The sequence below is a fragment of the Pelophylax lessonae genome (genome assembly GCF_965119305.1).
Source record: "Pelophylax lessonae genome assembly, chromosome: 4".
In the NCBI taxonomy this organism is placed as follows: domain Eukaryota; kingdom Metazoa; phylum Chordata; class Amphibia; order Anura; family Ranidae; genus Pelophylax; species Pelophylax lessonae.
In genome coordinates, this window is record NC_138771.1 from 470,523,675 (window position 1) to 470,551,480 (window position 27,806).

Below are 27,806 nucleotides of genomic sequence, written 5' to 3' on the forward strand. Positions count from 1 at the left end.
GGACTCTCAAAATTTAGTAAGGCACCCAAATAGGGATACATCAACTCATAAGCGATTGATCAGATGCAGTGGATCTATCATTTATCCAACCTCCCCACACCTTCTCATATTTAGCTGGTACACCTCCATTTGTATAAGTAGCCTTATACAAGGGTATTGCATTATTTAACCACTTCTGCACTGGAAGGATTTACCCCCTTAATGACCAGGCCATTTTTTGCCATACAGCACTGCGTTACTTTTACTGACAATTCCACGGTCGTGCGACGCTGTACCCAAAAAAAATTGATGCCCTTTTTTTTCCCACAAATAGAGCTTTCTTTTTGTGGTATTTGCAAAATTTTATTTATTTATTGTATATAATTGCGCTATAAACAAAAAAGAGCGACAATTTTGAAAAAAAAGAAAACTATATTTTTTACTTTCTGCTATATAACATTCCCAATAAAAAAAAAAAAAAAAAATTAAAATCTAATTTTTTCATCATTTTAGGCCAATTTGTATTCTGCTACATATTTTTGGTAAAAAAAATCCCAATAAGTGTATATTGATTGGTTTACACAAAAGTTATCGCGTCTACAAACTAGGGGAAAGATTTATGTTATTTTTATTTACTTTTTTTTTACTAATAATGGCTGCGATCAGCGATTTTTAGCAGGACTGTGATGTTGCTGCGGACAGATCAGACCCCTAACTGACATTTTTTACACTTTTGGGGGGACCAGTGACATTACTACAGTAATCAGTGCTAAAAATATGCACCGTTACTGTACTAATGACACTGGAAGGGAAGGGGTTAACACCAGGGGCGATCAAAGGGTTAAATGTGTCCATGGGGGGGTGCTTTCTAACTGTGGGGGGATGGGCTTGCTACATGAACACAGAGACCTCTATTCCCAAATAAGAGGAACACAGGATCCCTGTGCTCATAACTGACAGCACAGCAGTCTGCCCTGTTTACAACAGCAGACCGCCGTTCTGTCTCCACGGGGAGTGATCGTGGGTGCCCGAAGGCAATCGTGGCCACCAGACCCGCTGATTGGGTCCCCTTGTGGCCAATGGGCCTCTGGTGGCACGCATGCCCCTGCTAGGCTAGCGGTCCCTTGAAGCAGGGTACAGGTACGTCGTTTTGCGGGACAGAGCTGACCTGCCACAGTAAAACTACGCCGGCTGGTCGGCAAGCCGTTAATAAAGCCTTTCATGCCAATACAGTAAGGGCCACTATTTCTTTCCATGACTTTAGAGGCATAGTTGAAACACTTGTTGTATAGCAGTAATAATTCGCTGACCACTTTTTTATGTATTTTTGGCAAGATTGGCAAAAAAAATTTAAAATTCTAAAAATGCACACGTTTTATTGATAGTCAGACTAGATAGTTTATTCTATAAGTCTGTTTTTTTTAAAAAAAAGGTAGCTGTCTGGCTGTCTATGGTCTCAATAAGTTTTGAGCCACTGAGACAAGAATTCAAAAAGATCAGTTCCAGGTCAGTGATTACAAATTACTTAAACAACTGGATTAGCATGATGGCCAGGCAACTGGCATTTTCAGAAACAGAGGTCACGGAAGCCAGCCAGTAATCTTTGATGTGGATATAGCATGTACTGTATATATATATATATATATATATATATATATATATATATATATATATATATATATAGAAATATTAGGTTTCTTCTTTTATTTGTTGTAGAAAGGGTTTAAATACCCTGTGCTGGCAGCATGATGGAAAGCCAGACCACTACTCAATACTGAGTGCAGTGGTCCAGCTCTTCAGTGGTCCAACATGCCCCCCCCTTCCCTGCACAGTACTCCAATCAACAGTGTTCACATTCCAACAAAATTTTAATTATGCCTGACTGCCAAAAATTTATAATATAGGCTATTATTGGTTCAGTTGGGCTTAAACCACTTTATCTCCCAAAGCTCTGTACCTTTTAAAGACTCAATCCTTATAAATTCAGCTATGGGCCTACTGATTTGGCAATTATTCTGTCATTCCTTATAATATCGAAATAATACCTATATCATTTTTTTACAGGACAAACAAGACTTTCTTTTTGCAATATTATATAAAAAATTGATTTTATCTCCTTGCAATCTATCGGACAAAAAAAACATAACAAAACATAGCAAAAAAAGTTTGTTTCTATTTTGACCAGTTATAATAAATTAAAATACATATATTGGAAAGGTTTATCCACAAGGAAGGTTTAGTCAATGTCTCATTCACTGCTTTATAAATACGCTCCTAGTACTCTTACCGGAGATCAGCCTTTCTCAACCAGGGTTCCTCCTGAGGTTTATAGGGGTTCTTTTACCAAGTGTAGATATAAATTGATCCTTCCCCCTACAGTGATCACCAGAATAAGGGGGCAATCCCAACTGATTTCCAGTGTAAAGGCTGGTACACACAAGCTGAATATCATCCAGTATTGACCGGTTTTCCAGAAACCAGCCAACATTTGGTCAGTGTGTACAGCAGATTGTCCGACAGAAGCCGGCCTAACGTCCAGTTCTGTCAAATGGGCATGCTGGAAAATCAGCATCCGATCATTGGCTGCAAGCTTTGACTGGTGTGTTTTGTCGGGGAAGTGCTTCCCCTGTCAGAACAAAATAGCATAGCAGGGGATCGCTGTACTAACATCACATAGTTGGTACAGCAAGCTTCTCGCAAGCTCCTCAGTTTGTTTTTATGTTCAGCCCACTGTGGGTTGAACGAAAAAAGAAATTACTCGTGTGTACCAGCCTTAAGGGGCAATTTCTACACTGACAACTAAGGAACACTACAGTTTTCACTGTAATAATACCTTTATTTATTTAATTTAACCACTTGCCATATGAAGCAATTTGTCATTTTTCGCACATGCATGCATGTAAAATCACCATTTTTTTTTTTTTTTGCTAGAAAATGACTTACATCCCTTCAATATTATATATTTTCCGAAAGCAGGCCATTGAGAATAAAATGGTGGTTATTCCAATTTTTTTTGTTGCTTGATATTTCCACAGCCATTTATCAAACACAAATTTTCAGGAAGAAATACAATTAAATGTTAGTGCACAAAAACAGAAAATAGTACCCAATTTTTGTATGGTGAAATATATAAGATGAGTAAATAGATGCCAAACATATTACGATTTAAACTTAAGCATGCCTGTGAAGAGGCTACAAACTATAATGTACGCTCTAAGTGCCGGTTCACATTGATGCGATGCGGGAACCCTGGGAATCCACTGCAGGTTCCTACATCGCACCCAACTCACAGGCAGTTCACACTGCCATATGGGAACTGCTGGGAGTGTTAATACAAAGTTATTGACACCCCCAGATTAGTTCACATATCGCAGTGCGAACTGTCAACTCGGACAGGAATCAGGTCCCATAAGTGTGAACACCCATGCGACATGATTCTGGTGCGGACCAAAAAAAGGGTCCTGCGTGACTTTGGGTCCGAAAACGATGCAAATTCAGCCATGCAATCTGATTGGCTGAATTTGCATCGCACAGTCATCGCATGTGATTTGCATAGCAGTGCGGTGCAAATCCCATGCAATGTCTGACATCGCTATGTGAATGTGAACCGGCACTTAATGTCTTTACAGGTTAAAAATTTTGAGGTAAACAAGACCTCTGGTGGTAGAATTATTGCCCACACTCTGAGGTTCATGGTGATACCTCACATGTGTTGTGCAATCACTGTTTACATGTGCGCCAGGCCTAGGTGTGCATTTGCATTTGCAAATTGAGTACAGGGGGCAAGGTTGCTTTAAAAAAAATGAATTTATTTTATTTACATTTTTTTACACTTAAAAAAAATATATATATATTTTAACTTTATTGCTATCACAAGGGGGGAACAACACACCCTGCAATAACTTTGAACAGTGACAGGTGCCCTTTATGGCAGCTGACCAAACAGAGATCTGTTTGATAAGTTCGCTACTGAGCCCTATAAAAGTTATTGGGCAGCTGAAAAGCCACTTAGATCACTTTGAAAGCTGAAAGCTAATTGCCAGCTCTAAAAAAACGGTTATACTAGGATGATGGCTGCAGCCATTATCCTGCCATAACCACTTCCTGTCCAGGACGTATATATATGTATGGGAAGTGGTTAGAAAATATTGCTGCATTTCAATAAATTCTTATTAAATAAAAAAAAAAATAAAATAAAAAAATAATTTTGTTGCATACAGTACATTTGTATATAAATACTCTTGGCAGGGCCGCTGATAAGGTAAAACAACAGGTCCTGTTGAGCTGGGCCCAGGCCCTATCAGCTAAACAGGGGGGCCCAGGGCAGCTTTATTGTTAATTTCTGCCTAACTGAATAAGTGAATTTTACTAGACCACACCCCCACTCCTACTTTGTTACCAGAGCCTAAATGACATTTCATTGAAGCAAGGAAATGTAAAGATAAGGGCGTTGACCCCCTGATATCTCTAATTTAAATGGATAAACAAACTATTTATATATAAAAAGTCATATCTTTATTACAAAATTCTTAAAACATAGACATCACATCATAAGGGCAGCATAAAGCCTGAAATATATAAAAACAAGGTTCAGGTAGTAGTCAGACAGTAGAAATTGCCGACGCGTTGCACGGTCAAGGCCACTTCTTCCGAGCTTCAGTCTCTCAACATCTGACTGGACAAGACAGTAGTGATAATATAATACCTAGTATCAATTACCTCACAATAGCTCATATACATCTTAAGTGTAAACAGCACTTACCAAAAAACAGCCAGATGATCAGCATCCCCGCAGCATCTCAGCATATACAGGTACATCTTATAAAATTAGAATATCTTTAAAAAGTTAATTTATTTCAGAAATTCAATTCAAAAAGTGAAACTAATTTTTTTATAAAGATGCATTACTCACAGAGTGATTTATTTCAAGCATTTCTTTCTTTTAATTTTGATGATTATGGCTTACAGCTAGTGAAAACCCAAAATTCAGTATCTCAGAAATTCAGAATATTACATAAGACCAAACATAAAAAAAGGATTTTTAATACAGAAATGTTGGGTTACTGAAAAGTATGTCCATGTACAGTATAGTATGCACTCAATACTTGGTTGGGGCTCCTTTTGCATGAATTACTGCGTCGATGTGGCGTGGCTTTGAGGCGATCAGCCTGTGGCACTGCAGAGGTGTTATGAAAGCCCAAGTTGCTTTGATAGCCGCCTTCAGCTCATCTGCATTGTTGGGTCTGGTCTCTCTCATCTTCTTCTTGACAATACCCCACAGATTCTCTATGGGGTTTAGGTCAGACGCGTTTGCTGGCCAATTAAGCACAGTGATAAAATGATCATTAAACCAGGTATTGGTACTTTTAGCAGTGTGGACAGGTACCAAGTCCTGCTGGAAAATGAAATCAGCATCTCCATAAAGCTGGTCAGCAGAGGGAAGCATGAAATTTCCTGGTAGAGGGCTGCGCTGACTTTGGACTTGATAAAACACAGTGGACCAGCAGATGACATGGCTTCCCAAATCATCACGTGAAAAATGTTGAATTTCATTTGGAAATCAGGGTCCCAGAGTCTGGAGGAAGAGTGGAGAGGCACAGAATCCAAATTGCACTGTGAAGTTCCACTGTGTTCCACTGTGAAATTGCCAAAGTCAGTGATGATTTGTGGCGCCATGTCAACTTTTGGTGTTGGTCCACTGTGTTTTATCAAGTCCAAAGTCAGCTCAGCCCTCTACCAGAGAATTCTAGAGCACTTCATGCTTCCCTCTTCTGATCAGCTTTATGTCCACACTGCCAGAAGTATCAATATCTAGTTTAATGATCATGGTATCACTGTGCTTGATTGGCCAGCAAACTCACCTGACCTAAACCCCATAGAGAATCTGTGGGGTTTTGTCAAGAGGAAGATGAGAGGCACCAGATCCAATAATGCAGATGAGCTGAAGGCCGCTATCAAAGCAACCTGGGCTTCCATAACACCTCAGCAATGCCACAGGCTGATCGCCTCCATGCCAGGCCGCACTGATGCAGTAATTCATGCAAAAGGAGCCCTGACCAAGTATTGAGTGCATACTATACTGCACATGGACAAACTTTTCAGTATGCCAACATTTCTGTTTTAAAAATCTTTTTTTTTTCCTTGAAATATATCACTCTGTGTGTAATGCATCTATAAATAATAAATGAGTTTCACTTTTTGAATTAAATTACTGAAATAAATTAACTTTTTAATGATATTCTATTTTCTATGAGATGCATTTGTACAACAAAATTTTAAAAAAGACGTAGTCCCAGTAGGCGGCACAAATCATTCGCACTCCAGTGGATATATGGAAATCCACAGAGGTTCCTGGCTCTCCCAAGGACCCAAAATCTCTAGCAACCTGTATCATCAGCCCTCTAAATATGCAGAGGAGGGAAGTTGCGACCAATTGGGAGTCCTCTCTCTAATGGCAAGCTATATAATACACATGTCAGGAAAAGATAAAGGCGCCATACACGCCCGCGCTCCACGTGGCTGCATCAAAAATCTCACACAACACAATCAAGCATGGCTGCAGCCTGCAACGCACACAGGGAAACACCTGTTGCGGCTATGCTTGGTTGTGTTGTATGAGATTTTTGATGCAGCCATGTGGAGCGCAGGCGTGTATGGCGCCTTTATCTTCCCCTGACATGTGTATCGTGTAGCTTGCCATTAGAGAGAGGACTCGCCTAGCTCCCAATTAGTCGCCATCTCCTCCCTCTGTATATTTAGAGGGCTGATGGTGATGGTACGGGTTGCTGGGGGTTTTGGGACCCCGGGAGACCCAAGAACTGCTGTGGACTTAAAATTTTCTTGTATATGCTGAGATACTGCTGGAATGCTGATCACCTGGCTCTTTTTTTGTAAGTGCTGTTTACACTTGAGATGTATATGAGCTATTGTGAGTTGATTGATAACCGGGATTATATTATCACTACTGTCTTCTTCTATTTTCAGCTTTAAGCAGATATACCACCATCGCTTTCTATGTCGCTCTGGAAGGTCACTCTAATACTATTCTTGAGTGAAGGTCAGTAATATTACCATTCTGCAATGTGATTCCATTGCTCTCTGATTCATGGGGGTCTTTCCTATCTGCCTAATTTGGTGCACCCCATTTGTGATTCTGTGCCCCCTATTTTGACACAGCTTGCAATACAAGCCTCTGTTCTATCTGCTCCTTTCCAGGGGTTGGCTCGCCCCAGTGCAGGTTTCTGTACATTTGTCTCCCCATAACTTAAACAGGTATGATGGCAATTTGAGGTAATGTATACTATTATGTTGGTGTTTTTTTTCCTTCTCGTTCCCCTTCTCTCCCTTTCCCTATTTTTCCTTCTTCCATGGGATAGGGGGTTCTTTACAAATGTGTATATTAATATGTTTTTTGCTGATTTGCTTGTATTGTATATTGATTTTGTATGTTTGTCGATACCAGGTATTAAGTCCTGAACCTTGTTTTTGGATTTTTCGGGCTATATTTTGCCCTTTTGATGTGATAAGTCTACGTTTTAAGGATTTTATAATAAAGATTTGATGTTTTATATAAAAATAATTTGTTTATCCATTTAAATTAGAGATATCAGAGGGTCCTCGTTTAACGGCCTTATACTTACATTTCCTTGCTTCATATACATTATTGGATTGATGACCTCCCGATACTTAGCTGGTTTAGCTCCCTTTACCTGCCCTTTTTACATACCATTTCACTAGTATCATTAAATTACATTTTTTTTTCCTGGGCCCCATCAGGTCAACAGTGGGGCCCAGGAGATAAGAACAGAAGAGGGATTTTTTTATTTATTTTTGGGGCGTAGGCAAAAAAAGTCAGTGCCACTGTTCCACTGCACCCCAGGAAGGGGTACCCATTAGGAAGGCTGTAAGGGGCCCCATAATTTCTAACACCCTTACTCTAGGCACACCCCATTAATTAGTCTCTTAATTTAAGACTGATTAACATCTACGTCTTGCAGGAATGGACACATTAATGCATTGTGGGGCTGATTATTTCGAATAGCACCCCAAAGCACAAAGGCAACATGCATGGATTGCTATGTGCTGCAACCATGACAATGCTCTGTCAAAAATGTTTGTCTGACTTTTGGGAGGTTTTGGTGTGTTGGCATTCTATTGATTTCAATGGGCTGCCTAAATGCAATGCACATTAATGCGTGACATAGCACAAAATAATGCACATGCATGAGCAAATGTAAATAGGCCATAAAATATTCTACAACTTACTGATCCCACAAATCATGAGCTGTGGGTAAAATAGTTTAAAGCAGGGGTTCTCATGGACCTAAAAAAATATTTAAATGGTTCATCCATTATAAAAACAATGAGAAAGGCTTCTGTAGATGTGCAAATGTTATTTATAATCCCAAATATTATATTATTGCATTCATTTTTATTTTTTAACATTTGGTCCTTTACAGGCTAAAATGTATACAAGCTATAACCTTGAATAAAAATTTGTAGTTCATTTTTTTTTATTTCTGGTTGGTGTGAACCCCTTATCTTTGTCTATACTCACTTTCCCTGTCATTCTCATACTCACAATTGTTCTGTCTTTGGCTGTTCCCTTCTTTTGTCTTTTACCTCCCATCAGTGTTTTCTTTGTTGTGCTGTCATTGTTTAGAATTCCTCAGTTTGCTAAAACTGCATTTTATTGCATTTTATAGTTGTCTATCCTCACAGAATGAAACCATAGAGGTAGTTTGCCTTTAAAGATCTAATAAACAGGGACTCTGCTGAGCGCCATTGATATTTAAACAGGTCACATAACACAACCCCAAGTTAATCTGTCACTTTGTCCATTAACGAGAACCTGTCACCACTCTGAAAACTTTACACTAAAAATATTTAAAATTCAACCAAAAATACTCTTGGGGACATTTGCTTTAGTTTCAAGTAAAATGTATGTAAAAGCACTAGGGAATTCAACAGTTCCAATGTTGGATTCCCTTGCTTTTCTTTGCCACATCTCCCCCTCTCTCCTTTGACATTACTGGTATCTTCTCCTGGCCTGGCCTTATGAGACCTTTACCTGACAGATCCAGGGCAATGTGCAGGAATGGCAGCAGAGGTTTAGAGGTGGAATTTTTCTGGGATGAATATGTTTGTACAGATAATGCCACAACAGCAGTCTGCTAACTCCCTCACAGCACAGCAACTGTGTTTAGTCTTTATTTATTACAGTTATAGGTCATGCAACTGAAGCTGCTTGGTTTATGACTTGAATTTCCTTCCCTTGATAGCGGAGACACGTATCCTTCTGGAAAAGTGGCATACGGGCCTCCACTCATGGTTTGGCAGGCGTAATTTGATAAAGATGAATATCCTACCTAAACACATCTACCTGATAAGGGCTTTACCAGTTTGGTTACCTGCCCGGTACTTTCATTTGATTCATGCCCTTTTTATTAAATTTGTTTGGGCAAAGAAAAGACCCCGCCTAGCGCGGAAGCAATTAACTTGGCCAAAAAAGTGTGGTGGTTTAGCCCTCCCGGATATGCAAAAATACTTTCAGGCAGCCCACCTGAGTAGAGTGGTCGATTGGTGTCGACATCAAGCATTTAAATTATGGATTAGTATAGAACAAGCACAGACAAATATTCCTCTCAGAGAAGCACTCTGGTGTTATTCAGATTTACCTCCACAACTGAGACTCCATCCTCTCATGGGTACCACGTTGCGAATAGGCTATCTGGCTAATGTGAGATACTCTATCACTCCCTCCTGCTCCCCACTGTTCCCGGTGATCGGAAATCCCCGATTTAAGCCCGGATTCTCGTCATCAGACCTGATGGCGCTGGGCACAGCTGGATATGCTCGAGCTGAGCAATTTTTTGTAGCAGACAATTGGCCGACAGTAGAGACCCTGATGAACAGGGATGGTGATTTTAAGCTAACCTTCTGGTCGGCTTTACAACTTCATCATTTCCTGGGTACCTTGCCGAACTCTGCAGAGAACTCAAGGAGCTTGTCTAAATTTGAAGGATACTGTTGGGGAGAAGGAGTGCTATCACATACGCTCTCCTTACTATACAGCTTATTAATGCCATCGCCGGATAACTCCGCTCTGCCCTGGTTGACTAAGTGGGCAACTGATCTACATTGTATTTTCACACCATCACAAATACAGAATATGATCTCGCTGGCTTTTAAAACATCTATTTACACTAAAATCCAAGAGACCAATTTTAAAGAGGTTGTAAACCGATAATGTTTGTTTTCTTTTCTTTACATCCTGAAAGATAAAGACATAATGGGCTAGTATGCATCGCATACTAGCTCATTATCAAATACTTACCTTAGAACGAGCCCTCGCCGCGCCGCTCTCTTACCTCTATGACGGGCGACATGTACAGTCGCCCGTCTTCCGGGATCGCGGCATCCGGCCATCTGATTGGCCGGAGCCGCGGTGACGTCACTCCCGCGCACGCGCGCGGGAGCCGACGGTCACGGCACAGGGCTCTGAAGGAATGGCACGATCTGCCGTTCCTTCAGAGCGCATGCGCCAGTGACGTCACTGGCTGCATCAAATGTAAATATCTCCTAAACGGTACATGTTTAGGAGATATTTACAGTACCTATAGGTAAGCCTTAACATAGGCTTACCTATAGGTACAACTTCCTGTGGAGGGTTTACTTCCTCTTTAAAGTATTAACCAGGTGGTATTATACACCTCATAAACTCCATAGGATATTTCCAAACACATCAGCGAACTGTTGGAGATGTGGAGGAGAGGATGCAATGATACTTCATATCTTTTGGTCCTGTCCGAAACTCTTAGGATATTGGTCCGAGGTGAAATCTATTGTTCAAAAATTCACGGAATACCCTATTCAGGAGGACCCGGCTTTTTTTTTGTTTCATCTCTCAGATATTCCCATACGGAGATATGAGAAGTCAGTGGTGCGACACTTGGTTAACGGGGCAAAGGCTTGTATCCCTGCGTTATGGAAAAGCCCTTACCCCCCTACGATAAAGGACTGGTTACGTAGAGTAGAGGCTATTAATAAAATGGAAGATTTGGTGCTGACATCACAGTGCAAACGTGGACTGTATACTGAGACTTGGGAGCTCTGGAACACCTTTGTCTTGTCAGATGAGGGGGTTAAGTTTCTGCGGGCATGAGTGGAGAGGAGGGAGGGAACCACAGGGTCAGTGACGGTGAGGGGAAGAGAGGAAAACTTTTGGGTAGAGGGCTTAGGGAGGGGGGGGTTCACCCCTTTTTTTTTTTGTTGTTTTCTTTGGCGTTTGTTAGCTTGTTTGTTTATGCAATTGGGGTAATATGAATGAGACGAGTAAGTTATTGGGCTGCCTTAATGTTTTATGTGATTACAGGTTGTGGGAAGATATATAAATTTAATAATTTAAGAGACCTCCCTGAAGGGATATACAGTGGGTGAGGCTAGGATTGGAACGGTCTCTCAAGTATGTAGGATTTTCAATGTTGTTATAATTGGACAGTGCTGTATTTATTTTTCTTTTTTTTTCTTCTGGACTGCTGTAAACCCCTATTTGTGTTTGGAAAAAAGAATAAAGGATATATTTGAGAAGCTGCTTGGCATCTTCACCTTTGCAACATTTCCAAAATATACCCCTTCTTAGTGCCGGTTCACACTAGGTCGCTCCTACTTAGGGGGCGACCTGTGAAGTCGCGTGCAGCTCGACTTCGGCGCGACTTGCACGGACTTCATAAAATGAATGTCAATGCAAGTTGCCTCCAGGTCGCCTGAAGCAGTACAGGACCCTTTTTCTAAGTCGGAGCGACTTGTGTCGCTCCTATTAGAATCGGTCCTGTACTACTCAATGACCGCGACGGTGCATGACTTGCCAGGCTGACCAAGTCGCTTGACAACTCGTATTAGTGTGAACCGGCACTTAACCAATGACACCACAAAGCTATTAAGTCATCCACTTAATCTACCTCCTTGTTGGTTCATCCCTCCTTCTGTCTGTCATGAATGGTACTGCCAAACTCATCCACCTTATCAACAGCCCGGCATCTGCAATCCCTACCAACCAATTCCTCCACTGGCTTCCGATCGCCCAACAAATAAAATTCTAAATATTAACAACATACTAATCCCCAAGATACATTAGGAAACTCATCTCAAAATCTCAACCAAACTATCCTCTTATCTCCTCCTAGGATCTCTCTAGCTCTCTCAAGACGTCATTGTGCTCACCCCAAGGACTTCTCCAGGGCCTCTTCCAGCTTCTGGAACTCTCTACACCAATCTCTCCAGCTATCACTTTTTCTGTCAATCTTTAACAAATCCCTTTAAAGTGTATCTCTACAGGGAAGCCTATTCTGCCTCTACCTAGCAACTTAATTTAACTTTCTGAAACAAATTATCTCCACACAGTTACCACCTTTTGTATAATGTGCCCTTTCCTTTTAGATTGTAAGCTTTCAGTAGCAGGGCTTTCCTTACCCCCTTGTCTTGAATTGTTTTGTAACTGTACTGTCTCCCTTTATTTTGCAAAGTGCTTTTCTAACTTTTGGTTCTATATAAATACTGTATAATAATAATAATACCATGGTGACCGTGTGCTGTCTGTGCTGGGAGCGTGCTCTTGGATTGCTGTGTGCTGGACTATGTTAAGCTATGTGGGGGCTTTTTGTACAATGTCTGTTGGGCATTGCAGTGGCAGTGCCCAGCAGCAATCATAGGGAATTTTGGAGCAGGTAATGGAGAGGTTTCTAAGGTTTCTTCCTCACTTTATCTAAAAACAAAAAACAAAAATTTGACCGGGCATTCCCTTTTAAGCTTAATTTGTAGAGGGTTTATTCCCACTCTCCTTGTTCGATTATCTTGGGCTCTTCAGAATTTTCAAGTTGCACTTGATGTTTCATCTGCACCATTCAGTTATTCCACTTTCCCACAAATCCATTTACACCAGCTGCAGAGCTGCCATTCACTCTGCAGAGTCACTCAATCACTATTTTTATCTGTTCTTGGGGTGATCTATTTTTTCCTATTTAAGCAGATTGTGGATACCTGTGTGAAAATATATGACATTTTATATACAGGGTGAGTTAGGCTGCCCATACATTATACAACTTTCTTATTATTTTTTTTTTACATTTACCTTCAGCTATGTAGTGCAAGGGCCTGCCTGATTGCATACAAATTGAAAGCATTTAGGTTTAACCTCGTATGATATGGTTTTGGTAACTCTAGGAAAATCAAGAAAAATTGTACAAGAAAATTGTATAATGCATGGCCAGCAATCTGGATAGCAATGTGCAGTTTATAAATCCAAGTTAGGGCTTAGACCATTCACTTAAATGGCCAGTCCATGTACAACTGAAATTTTAGTTATGGCTAGACACTGAAGGATTGACAACCTAGTATGGAGTCTCAAAACTGATTTCTTTGTCATGTAAAATAAATGAACATAACAAAATAGTGCAGCGCAAACGAAAAAATATAAAAAAATATATATAATATTCTTCAAAAATTCTTATAAAAGCCCAGAAATCCCTCATAAAGAGTCTGTCGGTAGTGGCTGATGTCCACAGGGTGCCAGAAACAATCTAATAAGAGTGACACTTCCTTCACCAAAAGACACTCATGGGTGCTCACCTCATTCAGAGACCCCTGTGTTACCAGTGGGTCAAACAGGCTTTAATGGGGTCTGTGGAAAAAACAAAGGGAAGCATGGAACATCTCCTAAGTAATCCTCTTGAAACCACAAGTAAGGAATAGACTCTAATGAATCAGGTGTGCAACCTTCGTGTCTCCGGTAGAATTACCACATAGTCAGGCAAGCCCATATAAAGTATAAGAAGAACAATCTAAGTGTATACCGTTTTAAGAGAAACATTTATTGAAATAGGTATTGCACTTACAGATATTCCTTCATAGATAGGCAGAAAACACAGAACATGAAGCCGATGCCATTCGGCTCTGCGAGCAGGTGATGTCAGTAAGCATGGGTCCACCTCCTGTGCGCGTTACGTCCTACGGGACTTCGTCAGTGGGGGTCCCGCTACAGGCTATTCCTTATTGGTGGTTTCAAGAGGATTACTTAGGAGATGTTCCATGCTTCCCTTTGTTTTTTCTATGGACGCCATTAAAGCCTGTTTGACCCACTGGTAACACAGGGGTCTCTGAATGAGGTGAGCGCACACGAGTGTCTTTTGGTGAAGGGAGTCTCACTCTTATTGGATTGTTTCCGGCACCCTGTGGACATCAGCCACTACCGACATTCTCTTTATGAGAGATTTCTGGGCCTTTATAAGAAGAATATTATACAGTATATATTTTTTTATATTTTTTCGTTTGTGCTGCACTATTTTGTTATGTTTATTTCTGTCTAGGCTTTAGTAATGTACCTGGGTCAGTGTTCAGCTTGCAAACTTATTCATTTTGTTTATTGATTGCGCTGATTGTTTTTTTCCTGTTATTATGTAAAATAAATGAAAGTTTATAACTCTATAGCCTAGTACACACTACTAGTTTTGTTTTTTGTTCAACCCAACAAAGCTGAATGAAAAAAAACCTGACAGCTTAGGAGGAGCCGCTGTATTAACTATGTGATGTTAGTACAGTGATCTCCCCTGTTGCTCTATTGTGTTCTGACAGGGGGGCTAGTGCCCCCCCCCTCACCAGAATACTCTGGTCATTGCTCTCAGCCATTAGCTGAAAGTGCCAATTGGGAACTGATCGGCAGACCTCTTTCGGTCATGCCCCTTCGACAAAATCCGGCTGAATGCCGGCCTCTGTGGGACCAGCTGCAATACACATGGGCCTAATGTCGGCTGGTTTCTATTGTTTCTATGTACTAGGCTTAAGAGAGGACCCCTTGTAGTGAATACAGTAGGTGGGCTGAGCTGGGAACCTGTGCACAGACATCTCATTGGCAGAGATCTCAAGACATAAGAAGCTAATAGAATATGCAACTGGCTAAATCTATTGAAAACTGAAATGTTGACTTTGGGTGGACTGTTCGAGCCTACAATAATCTCCCTTTTGCAGAAAACCTATTTTTTTTTGGTATTATTTAATAAGCCTACATATCTAGCACCAACTCACATTAGAAAATAAAAATGTATTTGTGTTCTGTTAATCTGCCTTTTTACATTCAACTAAATTGAAACAACACATTCAAAATGTATGAAAAATATTTCTAAAATATGAACAAATTATTGCAACAATGTTCCTGCCCCAGCAAACATGTTTGGAAACTTATTTTTTTAATTTGTTATTATTTTTGTCTGTGTAAAATATTCACAAATGTTTAAAATATTTTCACTTTTAACATAGGTGGCTTTATAACCCTAAGGCCCAATTCAAACCTGGACATTTGCGATTGGCGGGCAGAATCACTGTGATCCCAAAATGCTCTCCAAAAGTGACAAATCGCACCACACTTGTTCAGATGCCATTCATTTTCAATGGCACCTAAATGCAGGTGCAATTCTGCCGCGATTGTTGCCTGATAAATTGGGCTGCAATTGTGGCAACCTGCATCACGAGAAGCTTGTCATCAAAAACCAGCTTCTGCTCTAGTCTTGAGCTAGCTGAGGCACAATACATTAGTTACAGGCACCAGGAGCCCATTGTAATACATCTTGGACTGGAGCTCATAACTAACAAAACACATCTGACCTTTAATATACGCTTCCAAGTGTCACTTATCCCTAGTGCTGGCTTCAAAACTTTGTAGGAACATGTCGGAAACTCACACTTAAAAGCCCAGTAGTGCAACACATGGTGACATGTGATATGCGCACTGTCATTTATTCTGAATTGCACCCCTGTGTTGCCAAATATAGTGCAGATGCATTTGCCTTGAGCCATGTTGAAAGCCCAAATCATACTTAGAAGATATTTTATTAAAATGTTACCTCTGTACCCAGGGCATCAATAGCACTATTAAAGCACCATGGGTTTGACATGGACCCCACTATGGATGTCCACACCTTTCAGAGGGGGGGAAAGGTTTACTTTATTTCAGGGAGTAGATGTGTATGTATGTAGCAGGTTTTTCAGGCATTGGGCCTGATGTGGGTCTGCCATTGTTACCGGTGACACCTTCAGCCCATTTAAGCTGAATATTCAAGTGTGAGATAGGAGACAATGACCATTCCGGCATCTTTGGTTTGTTCTGTTTATTTAATAATGGGGATGGGAGAAGGGAATGAGTGGGATACTCCTCTGGCTCAACTAGGTACAACTGGGACACTTTGCAGAAAAATGCCTGTTAGCGCTGTCTTGACGCCAGCTGGATGCCGACCAACGCTTGCTGTCGCTTGAAAAATACTGACTTGCTGAACTTGTGCTTGAACTTTTGACACTCTGGTTAGCTCAAAAGTCCTATAAACAGTTCCCTCCAGCCCTTCACTGACTGAGGTAACTCTTTGTAACTGCTTGTGCTTGCTGCAACTCTCAACACTGTACACTGTAAACTTTAACTCTTCAGGGCCCAACCGCTGGCGCCCCCTTTAAACTTAAGGGTCCTCTCACTAGGCACCCCCTCTGAGCTTCAGGGTCCTCTCACTAGGCACCCTTTCTACACTTCAGGGTCCTCTCACTAGGCACCCCCTCTGAACTTCAGGGTCCTCTCACTAGGCACCCCCTCTGAACTTCAGGGTCAACACTGCCCCCCCCCTTTCAGCTAGCTAACTTCTGGATCCCTTTGACCTTCACCAGAGTGGTCCCCTCTGCTAGGAAGACCCCCAGGGGCAGTTACAGTACTCATGAACTGGGAATGCTTTCCTGAAACTGGACCCCCTCTGCTCCGCTGGTCCTCAGCACACCGGATCCTCTCTGCAGCTTAGCTCAGCTCACTTCATCCCCTCAGGCAAGCCGCCCGGGACACCCGATCCTGCTGACAGGAGGAGAGACAGCTGTACTCTGCTTCCCGCCAAAGACGCTGCGTCATGCGCTCCCCTCAAACTTATACCCGCTCCCAGAATCCTGTGCAGCAGAATCTGCCTTTCTGGGGTAGATACAGTCCTGAGTGTGCCATTGGCTGGGTTTCCTCCACTGCCCAATGATAACCCTCTCACGGAGCACAGTGGGGAGACTCCCCAGTCTTAACAGCTACACCTGGGAGACATGACAGCCCAGCTGAAAATCATGGCCCTGCTGTTAGGCAGCTAAGGCCTAGCACCTACCTTGTAGGGTGCTACATGTACATATGCTTTATACTCATAAAGGTGCGCCTTGACCTCCAAAAAATATAGTATGCTGGATACAGGTATCACTCGTGTCCTTAAACTGCATATTTATCAAATAGCAGACAGGCTCCTGACAAAGTGCAGGATGAGAAAATACCCCTATTTGTTGAGGAAATTTTCACTTAGTATGAAAAGGGGTAAAAAAGCACCACCATCCCTATTGTTCTCAGACTGCCCTCAAAAAAAAAAAAGAAAACCCAACATGTTTTCACCACACCCCACACAGCTTCATCAGGTGTAAAATAACAAACAATGTATATGCATGTGCTCAAATAAAAAGATTAAAATGGCATCTTCCCCAAGAGGAGGGGCAGGAGGGATTCTGCAGTTTGTCAAAAAGCAGCTTGGAGGCACTGTATTGTCAGTCTACCACCCCGAAATTAGCAGAGTGCATTTCTGGCAGATCAGTGGGTATTTTTCTGTAAATAAAGGAGCATACAGTGTAAATGTGCACATATTGCAGAGATGTAGTGCATATAACTTTTACTAAAAGTGAAGTTGTCTTTTAAAGGATAAGTGCAAGGTAAAAGAAAGTGCACATATTCTTTTTACTTCTTTATCCTGACCTATCCTGACCTAACCAAACCCACCCACCACAGATGTACACTTATCTCAATCTATTGACTGCAGCCCCTGGTATTTGTTTATATCCTGGGCCATGAATCTTGCTGTCCTGGCTGAGCCTTTGCATTACAGCCCATTAACCCTTTATGGGGTTGTGTTCCAAGGCTGGTGGCAAAAGACAGCATGAGACAACCTCATTGAAGTCTATGGGTCTGTAAAGAGCAGGCACAGCCAGGAAGAAAACAAACACCAGAGTCTGTGATCACTGGAACAAAGGAAGTATACTGTACATCTGTAGAGGGGGAGTTTGGGTTCAATTAGGTCAGGTACAAGGGGCAAAAAGATAAATGCACTTTGAGTTAAAGTTGCAGTTATCATTTAACCATTAGTTGTCTCCAAGTATCTTTGATTAGGTCTGATTTGTGTTCTTTGTGACCCTGGGTCCCGCAAACTCCCCTTTGCTGATTACAGAGCCATTTTCATAGTATAAATTCCTTTTTTTCATTTCTTATGCCTTTTTTTAAGGTTGTCCACTTTTTTCAAGCAGGCCAAACTATGTAAATAATTGGCAATGACATTGGTTGGTGCAATTTATACCACTACCAGGTGTGCTCAGAATAGTCAGCTTTTCTCATATATCAGTGATAGATCATAGATCAGTGCTACACAAATAAAACCAATTGAATAAAAAGAAAACAATATCCATAAAACAAATATCCAGGAATGGTCAGGATGACACCCGCTGTGAAGAAGGATGTGCCCTTTAAAACCATGTAAGGGTAAGGAGTGATTCCAGCCCATCCACCACAGGCACAATCTACCTCTCACCTCCTTGATTCAACCTAAAAGGTCACACAGCACTTTCCCATATTAAAGGGTAATGTCTCCAGCAATCAGCTCCCGATGTGGGTCAAGATTCCTCCGTGTGGCAAACATAGATGAAGAATCTAGTGCTCTCTGTAGCAACACGATTTATTTGGTAAAAAAAGATAAAATACACTTACAAGTATAGCACTTCCACCAGGTGCATGTAATCTGCATTTTAAATGCAAAAATCAGCCATAAAAATGGCCGCGGGTGACGTCATACGTTGCTCCTCCCCCGTACGGGTTACGTCCGTAGGCGGGACTCCGTCAGCGGGATCGGTGCAACAAAATCAACCCACTCTTAAGTATCCAGTGCCATAGCAACAGGATGCTAATACATCTATCTCACAGTGATGAGCGGCGCTGTCACACACCATACTGACAGGCACAATCCGCCTCGTAATAGAGGCTGAAAAATTGCATGCTTATAAGACATTGTAAATGTCTCTAATGTCTACATGTTGTAAATATAAGCAAAAAAATTATTTAAATGACAGTGGACCACTGTAAAATGGATAAAAAAAAGCAAAATAGATTAAAGGGGAGCTCAACCCTCCTATGTATAATCACAATGTAAAGGGTAACTCTCCCACAAAAATAATGATATCCACAGCAGAACACAAATTAATTAAACAATTAATGAAAAAATATGCCTTAAAAAGAAAAAAAAAAGAAAAAAAAGAAAATAAATCGCTCCATGGCCATCTTCTCATAAAAATTAATATAGGTCACACATTGAAACCACATATATATATATATAAAAAAAAAAAACCTTTATCTATCAGAGATAAAACTAGCTTTTCTCGTATGGTTTACACATTATTACCTAAAGAAAAGAAACTTGCTAAAGCACATTTATGTATCCAGTTCTAGTTAATCTATATAAATTAGGATGACTGAATGAAAATCTTCTTACAGGTTAAAAGGTCATATATTGGGCTGTTTCCCCTTATATTTTTCAATCAGTAGGATGCAAAGGCACAGGTTATTATTAAACCTTCAGCAGTAAGTTCTTTAGTATTAATATAGCGCCTTCAACGTAACCAGTGCTTACACATATATTGTACATTTATAACAGTCCCTGCCCTCAAAGAGCTTACAATCTAAGGATTCATATATACACATTCTAGGGTCAATTTAGACAGGAGCAAATTAATCTACAAGCATGTCTTTGAAGGATGAGAGAAAATTGGAGTACCTGGTAAAACCCATGTAAGCACAAGTAGAACATACAACCTTCATGCAGGTAGCGTTGTGTTTGGGATTTGAACCAATGACCCCAGTACTCGCCACTAGGCCACTCGGGTTCCTATTGTATTTAGATCTAGCTGATTTAGTAATCTGATTTTTTTAAAAATAATTCCTTGAGCAGTCTAGGGGCAAATGGTGAAACTGGACTGCTGTAGGTTCTGAATTGCAGAGCCACTTTCCTTTCTATGCAACATGGCATGTGAATTACAACACTGGCTTAATAGAATTACAAATATTTTAAATTTAGGAATTTGACATGCAGTGTATTTATTTCCAGGGGCATCAATAATGTGCGATTGTATTTGTTGGTGAGTGCCATGGGTCCCAACACCTTGACCACTCACATTATTACTTTTAATTTGTGTGCCGCTTTGGCAGCGGTTGGCTTATGTCCCTACCTGCTGGCCTGTGCGTCGACCAGTAGCACAGAGCCAAGGGAAGTGGTCAGATACTCCTCCTCAGTTTTGTGCTATGCATCTAACAAGGGGAGCTGACAGTGCCCAGTAAGAGAGGTAAAGTCAGTGGGCTTTGCACACTTTTTAATTGTATACTTACCAACATGTTATAGAAATGCCTAGATTTTGGTGTAACACTTTACATTTTTTTTCCTTGCAGAAAGTTGGATTGAGCGGTGTCTCAGTGAAAGTGAAAACAAGAGATATTCAAGTCACTCATCCTTGGGCAATGTTTCTAATGAGGAAAGTAAGTGTTTTTATAGGTTTCTTTCACTGAAAGTAACTCTGACTGTAGGCCTCTGATGTTGTTATGCTCCCCACCAAGAACTACCAATTTGTAGCAGGTGAAGGATATATGGAGTTCAGAAAGAAGAAATAGGTCAGGTGATTTTTTTTATTAACTGTCATTTGGAGTGGGTCATGTGATCTCAAAACAACTGCCACCTATAGTAACCCTATTTAGGTTTATAGTCCAGGCAGTGCAAGGCAATGTTTCATTTATTTTCCCTTTTCTGTTGAGTGGTCTGTTTGTGTCTTTAGTGAGCTTATCAGGATTGATAGAGGGTTTTTGCTGGAAAACGGGCTTAGGCCCTTTTCACACGGGGCAGATCTGTCCGAGCGGAGTCTGTCTGGTCAGTGGAGTATCTCTCTGTTGCAGGCGGCTGACGGGTCCTGTCTGCTCTGCATAGGACAGAGCCCGCTCTCCTCTATATGGCGGTTGGATGGAAATGGACTGCATGTCCATTTCCATTCGATTGTCATCCGACCCGCTGGATGGATGGCAAACATATTGGCATACGTCTGTTATCAGTGGATTTGTCAGAACAGATGCCAGGTGGGTGTCAGCAGATATATGTCCCCTGACATCTGCTTCCCCATAGAGGACAATGAATGGCCTGATAGGGTCCGCGTGAAAACAGACAGGCGGACCCAATCAGTCCGATTGTGTGAAAGGGGCCTAAAAGTGTATGTAAACCCCAACAATGTATTTTTCTTATTTGCTCCCTTTTGGTTTGTTTACTATTGTATTGGAAGCATTTAATTATATCTGTTTGATGAGAACAAAGAATAAATGCTGATCTGGTCAGGATTTTGGATCTGTCAATTATCTTCTCCACACCTCCTGTATTATCTCAAAGATCCCTCCAAATTCTTATTGCGGACTATAGAATGGTTATCGTTGCTGTTTTTTTTTTTCTTTTCTTTTCTTTTGCCTTGACATATACTTTAAGGGTTACATTCACCTTTCATTACATGTTACACCCATATTCAGTTACTTATTCAGTTACATGTTACACCCATATTCATGTTACAAATCCTCCATTCCCAAAGACAGAAAAGACAGAAAGGAATGGTAATGGACCCAACAACTAGTTATTTCCATGCACTGGGGCTTAGAAATGCTAAAAACATCTGTGTCAATACACAGACTAGTCCACAATAGAGAGGATAGTGTTGTTTTGAATTACAACTGCTGGATCATAAAGCAGATTTAGCTAAAGTGTTGGAGAGGTACAACTGGAAAACTCCCTAAAACCTTCACAAAATGGAAATGATGGTCAACAGAAGATTGGCCAAATTGTACCGTCAAAGCTGTCTGTTGTGGATTAAGTTGAATCTTCTATGTCACTGGCAGGACTCAGAAGGCTCTCACTAGAGGCGCAGGTACCAGCAGTGTCTAGTCTGCTTCCAGAGATGCAAATGATGCTGGTGTTGATTTTCAGACAGCAATAGAATGTTACAATTAGAATTACCTGTGTGGTTCACAGTTAAGACGGGGCCCCTGTAGGGCTTGCTGCATGATGACTTGCTGGGTCTCCTCTGGTTACCTGCAGACAGTCACTTAGGGTATAGTTCACACATTTATCCTTACTCCCAATGGCTCGTCACTCAATAAACAGACCAGGGGTTTTGGTTTTTGGTATTTTATTGTGGAACTTGGATGGGAGAAGGGAATAGTGGGATACTCCAACTGGAATTATTTACAGTTGATAAGGACAACTCTTACTTGGCCTCACCAGGGTTCTTGTGGAAGCAGTCCCACTGCTTTGACCATACTGCCACGTGTATTGAAAGGGTTAAGTCTCCTTGCTCTTTCTCCAGCAATAGACTTGGTAAACTACATTATCTTAAGGATACTCTCTAGCATCCCCTTTACTGACAACCGTCCACTGACTCTTCTAGCTGCAGGGATGACCCCCCCCCCCCCCCCCACAGCTCAGGCCCCTTGACACAGATCTGTACTCACTGTATGCAGAATCAGATTCTTCCAGTGTCTCCCTTCCAGTCAGCTCTATAGGACCTCCAGGTTCAGTTACTCTCTAACTCTCAGGCCCTATGGCTGACAAACCTGAGGCCGCATGGCAACTTCTACAGAGAAGGAGGCGGCAGCTGCCCCCTCCCTCTGGTAATCTGCTCTCCTGCTGAAAGACCCAGAGCACATGTGTATTTATACAGTATCACAGCATGCACCGAGGCACTTTCCTCTGCCAATTACCAGGCTTGTACTAAACGCCTGTGCACTTATTTGTTAGGTTTCCTTCCACTGTCCAACATGCCTTCTTCTCGGACCATTGTGAAACACTTCAGACAAACTGAGCTGCACCTGAGCACAATGAGCAGACCTCACTAGCAGATCCTGCTCTCTGGTAGGCAGAGAACAATATTGATTTACCTGGCAATCCTTCTGGTAAGCAGAAAGGTGCCCAAACTATACTCTCTCTCACTAGCACCTACCTAGGAGGGTGCTACACATAGTTGAGAAGGAAAAGAAGGCCAGGCCAAACAGCAGATATTAGGAGAGGACCTAAATCAGCCATAATCACAGACAATTAGTAGTTACAAATAACTAAGAGTGAACAGGGAGAGGAAAGCAACATATTTCTAACAGGAAGCCAATATACAATACATCCTGGCAGGTCAAGACAGACACACATTTGATCATGAACTAACGGTGCTCAGACCCACACTTAAGCCCCAGCACCCGATGTGCAGGTGCAGCTGTAGCATAATCATACTGCAGAGTTGGATATCATCCAGCAGATGGTAGAGGGAGAGCAATGGTTACACTGTTTATGCATTTTGGAACCCCATGCTTTTATAAAAGCATCTCTTGCTTTTAAAAAGAAGTAGATCCCCAAAATGCATAAGCAGCAATGTTCTCCTCAAGCTGACCACTAGGATGATGTATTGATGTGTCACAGATTATCATGATGTCATGATGTGTTGTTAACCACTCTAGTACCGCTCACAGTAATACTACTGCGGCAGAGTGGCTCGTTCCCGTCCAGTCACGTAGTATTAACGTGACTGGACTCCTCCCCTTCTGGGCGGCGCTTGCGCGCCGCCGGAGGCTCGCTCCCGCTGTTTTCATTCACAGCGGGAGTCGGGCCAGGGGAGGAGCAGCGGCGATCGCCGCTGCTCTTACCCGATCGTCGGGGATCGAGTCTGGAGATCCGCCCGCTGTGTGTAAACACAGCGGGCGGATCTCCATAGTGACAGGGAGTGACAGATCGGACTGTTCAGCATAGCTGGACATCCGATCTGTCCATGAATCACACAGTCACCTCCCCCCCTACACGTCAGTAAGCACCAGGCATACATTAACCCCTCCCTCTCCAATAAAATTAACCCCTTCCCTGCCAGTGTCATTTTTACAGTAACAGTGCATATATACAGCACTGATTACTGCAGTAATGTCACTGGTACCCCCAAAAGTGTCAAAAATGTCAGTCAGGGGTCCGGTCTGTCCGCCGCAATGTCGCAGTCCCGCAAAAAAAATCGCAGATCGCCGCCATTACGCGTTAAAAAAAAAACACCAAAAATGACAGAAATCTTTCCCTTTGTTAGTAAACGCAATAACTTTTGCGCAAACCAATCAAAATACGCTTATTGCGATTTTTTTTACCAAACATATGTAGCATAAAACAAATTGGCCAAAAACTTTTAAAAAAATTGGTTTTTACATCTTTTTTGGGGGGAATTTCATATAAAAAAATGTGAAAAATATTGTTATTTTTTCAAAATAAACGCTCTTTTTTTGTTTATAGCGCAAAAAGTAAAAATCGCACAGGTGATCAAATACCACCAAAAGAAAGCTCTGTTTGTGGGAAAAAAAGGACGTAAATGTCGTTTGGGTACGGCGTCGCACGACCGCGCAATTGTCAGTTGAAGTCGCACAGCGCCGAATCGCAAAAAGTGGCCTGGACGGAAGACAGCAAAATCCTCCGGTTGTAAAGTGGTTAATAGACATGTACTGTATATACTATAACAGTACTTGTTGGCCAGTACCTGGGACAGGAGGTTAAGGGAGGGAGCACCAAGTCTCAAGATTTGCACAGTGACTTTTTTTTGTTTCTTGTTTTCTTTTTCTGTCTACCTCTAGAAATGTGTGGCCAAATTCAAGAAGAGAACCATAGTGGGCAGTGTGTGTAGGGAACATTGAGAGAAGTAAGATTTGCTATAGTTCCAAAACATAAAGAGGACCCCATGCTTCTTTCATCAGCGCATTATAGCATTAGTCTCTTTCAAAATAATTACATAATACAAGAAGTCAAAAGAGTGTCATAATACAAGTGTATAACTAAAGACAAAACATTTTCTTTTAGTTTTGAATGGAGTAGAGAGAGATTAGAACCTCTGTCTAGTCTGTGCCCCCAATAAGGAGATTCACTCTCTCTGTTTGTCCTCTTTACCACTATCATTGAAAGTCAAAGTAAAAGAAAATCTCAAATTTCGGGTTGTCCCCAAAAAAAAATTGTAATAGAGGGAAAATCTTTTAATGGGGACACTAGTTCTGGTAAGCTTGGGGTCCCCAAGGAATTTCCTTAATGTGCAGGGATTTCCTCTTACTTCCTGTTTGGCTATAGGACAGGGAGTTAAGTGAAATCTTTGCAATGGGACACAAATGGGGAAAAAAATGTTAGGTATGCACGTTATGTTATGTAATGTTATAACCCTCCCTTGCTCTATCCAAAATGAAAAGCATTTAAAGCAGCATGATATCCAGATAAAGCCCCGGATGCAAATATGGAGTCTCTCTTTAGTGCCTAGTAGAGCAATTTTTTTTTTTTTTTTTTTTTTTACAAGAGTGTGAACCAACTGCATGGGTTGCTCCCAGGTAGTAGTAGTGCTAATTTGAACTACAGACCAGACAAGACTATACCCATGGGTGATATTGAAGTATTTAAACAGTATGTCTAAGGGCAGAAAAACAGGCGGCTGTAGTAGTCTATGGCCAAAAAGGAATGTGAACAGCAAAGGCTGTGTATGTACCAAACCAATAATCAAAGTCTGGAAACACAGTTAAATGAAATAATGTATGTTCACTGTAAAAATCAAAGAAGTAGGGGGGTTATTTTGAAGTATCATGGACTGTATAGCCAGGGCAAAAATTTTACCTAAATGTGTCCAAACTAACCTATAGTAACTAATCAGACTTATCTTAAAGGCTGTGACAATCCTAAAGCTAATTGGCTGTTGTGGTTTACAGTACTTTGCACATTTTTGTTATTCTTTGCACCACCATATTGTTCTATAGGTAGTTTTAGGACGTTTTTAATAATAATCTGATTCTCCTGCCTTTTTCAGCAGACGAAGAGAAGGAAAATAGGGCATCGAAACCTCATTCCACACCGGCCACTTTACAATGGTAATTATCTATTTCTTTGTTTTCTGTTGTAAATGTATATAATAGTAAACAATAAGCTCACCACAACTGCTGGTTACATTTATGGATGTACAACTGCCTACTCATCCTCTCACTAGTCTCTCTCACAGTCTCTGATAGCAAGTTCATACAAATGTAGCACTGCCCCTGTAGGGGTTGCTGAGTATGAAGTTCCCTTGGTCTCCCTCTGATTATCCTGCAACCAGATGATTATTTTTACACACCCAGGTGCACACTCATCCACTCATTATCCAATGACCAGTCCAGGGGATATGGTTCTTTTGTATTTATTGGTAGAACTTGGATAGGAGAAGGGATTAGTGGGATACTCCAACTTGAACTATGCACAAAAGAGGACAACTCTCACTTGGCCTCACTTAATTGAACTGGATAGCAGACCCTCTGCTGAAACATACAGGATTTGTATGGAAGAAAAGTCCTTTGCTCACTCTAAAAGAGAGTGAGCAAAGGACTCAATGAACACTGACTTTTAAGGACACTAATCAGTATCCTCTTTAGCTTGCACCCATCCACTGACTTTACTAGCATGAAGGGATGGCCCTCACTGAACAGGCCTCTAGACGTAGATCTGTACTCACAGCAACCAGAAACAGATCATTCCAGGTATATCCCCTTTCAGTCAGTTCTGCTGGACAATAGGGTTGCAGCTTCTGTAACCCTGACCCTCAGGTCGACCACCTGAGGCTGCATGGCAGCTTATACAGAGGAGGGGCAGCAGCCTCCTCCCTTCAGGACCTCGCTCTCCAGTCAAAGACCCCCTCCACACGTGCTCTCTTGGTATAAATTCAGTCACCCAGCATGCCTTGAGGCATTTTCCTCTGCCAATGGTCAGGGCTGTATCTACACCCATGCTACCATTTGTCAGGTTTCCTCTTACTGTCCAATATGCCCCATCCTACTGGACCAGTATGAAACAGGCAGACAGCATGAGCAGCATCTGATCACACTGAGCAGATCCTATTAATGGATTACTGCTCTCTTTTAGGCAGAGAGTACTTCAATTTGCCTGACAGTTCCCTTGGTAGGCAGGGAAACCCAAAAACTATGCATTCTCTAGCACCTACCAATGAAGGTGCTACACAAATATCCAAAAAGGTGTCCTTTGCTTGTAAACGACTCATTGGGGTACCACTACACAGTTATATCTCTCCATTTCTCAGAACTAATAACATCTAACTCTCCCGTACAACCCAACTCGAAATTCTATAGAAATCTGCCAAAATTAAAAGTAGTACGTTTAAAACCCTGAACCGATGAATGATTGACATAGGTGTGCTAGGATGTGCTCCCGAAAGCTCAAACACACATGCATGTGTGTTTCTATATATATATATATATATATATATATATATATATATATGACCCTAACACATTGATCTTTCTGCCAGCGCAGAGCCGATAAGAGGGAGATCTTTCCCATCTCCCCGCCTGCACACAAAGTGATAATGCTAATGTGGACAAGGTTATTAGGGTGTGTCCAGGCACATCTGGCACACCCTGTGCGCACACCTATGCTGATTGACTTGTCCCATTTTACAGCACCACTGTCATTGTATACCTTTTATTAAAGCAGTCCTTGAGCTCCAGTCAAGAAACTTTGCCTGGGCTGAGATCAGGGCCGCTGCTAGAAATCATGGGGCCCCATACAGCCCTCCTGACAGGGCCCCCCCAAACCATGCCTACACCCCACCTCAGTGCAGCGGAAAAGCAGAATTTACTTTATTCATCTACACCCCGAAAATGAAAAAAAGTTCCTCCTCTGCTTCCAACGCCT

At 41.6% G+C, this 27,806-nt stretch overlaps 1 protein-coding gene across 4 annotated transcripts in view; it reads left to right on the forward strand.

The window, feature by feature from the left end:
* Window positions 1-27,806, forward strand: part of RFX4 (regulatory factor X4) — a 131,379-nt gene that overhangs the window by 28,635 nt on the left and 74,938 nt on the right. For 2 of the 4 annotated variants that reach the window (XM_082256640.1, XM_082256638.1), the window contains exons 2-3: window positions 20,504-20,590; window positions 25,933-25,993. In XM_082256640.1, coding sequence (XP_082112766.1) covers window positions 20,504-20,590; window positions 25,933-25,993 — 148 coding nt within the window. Of the gene's footprint in view, window positions 1-20,503; window positions 20,591-25,932; window positions 25,994-27,806 lie in introns of those variants that run through there. The other 2 variants (XM_082256639.1, XM_082256641.1) reach the window with 2 other exon arrangements.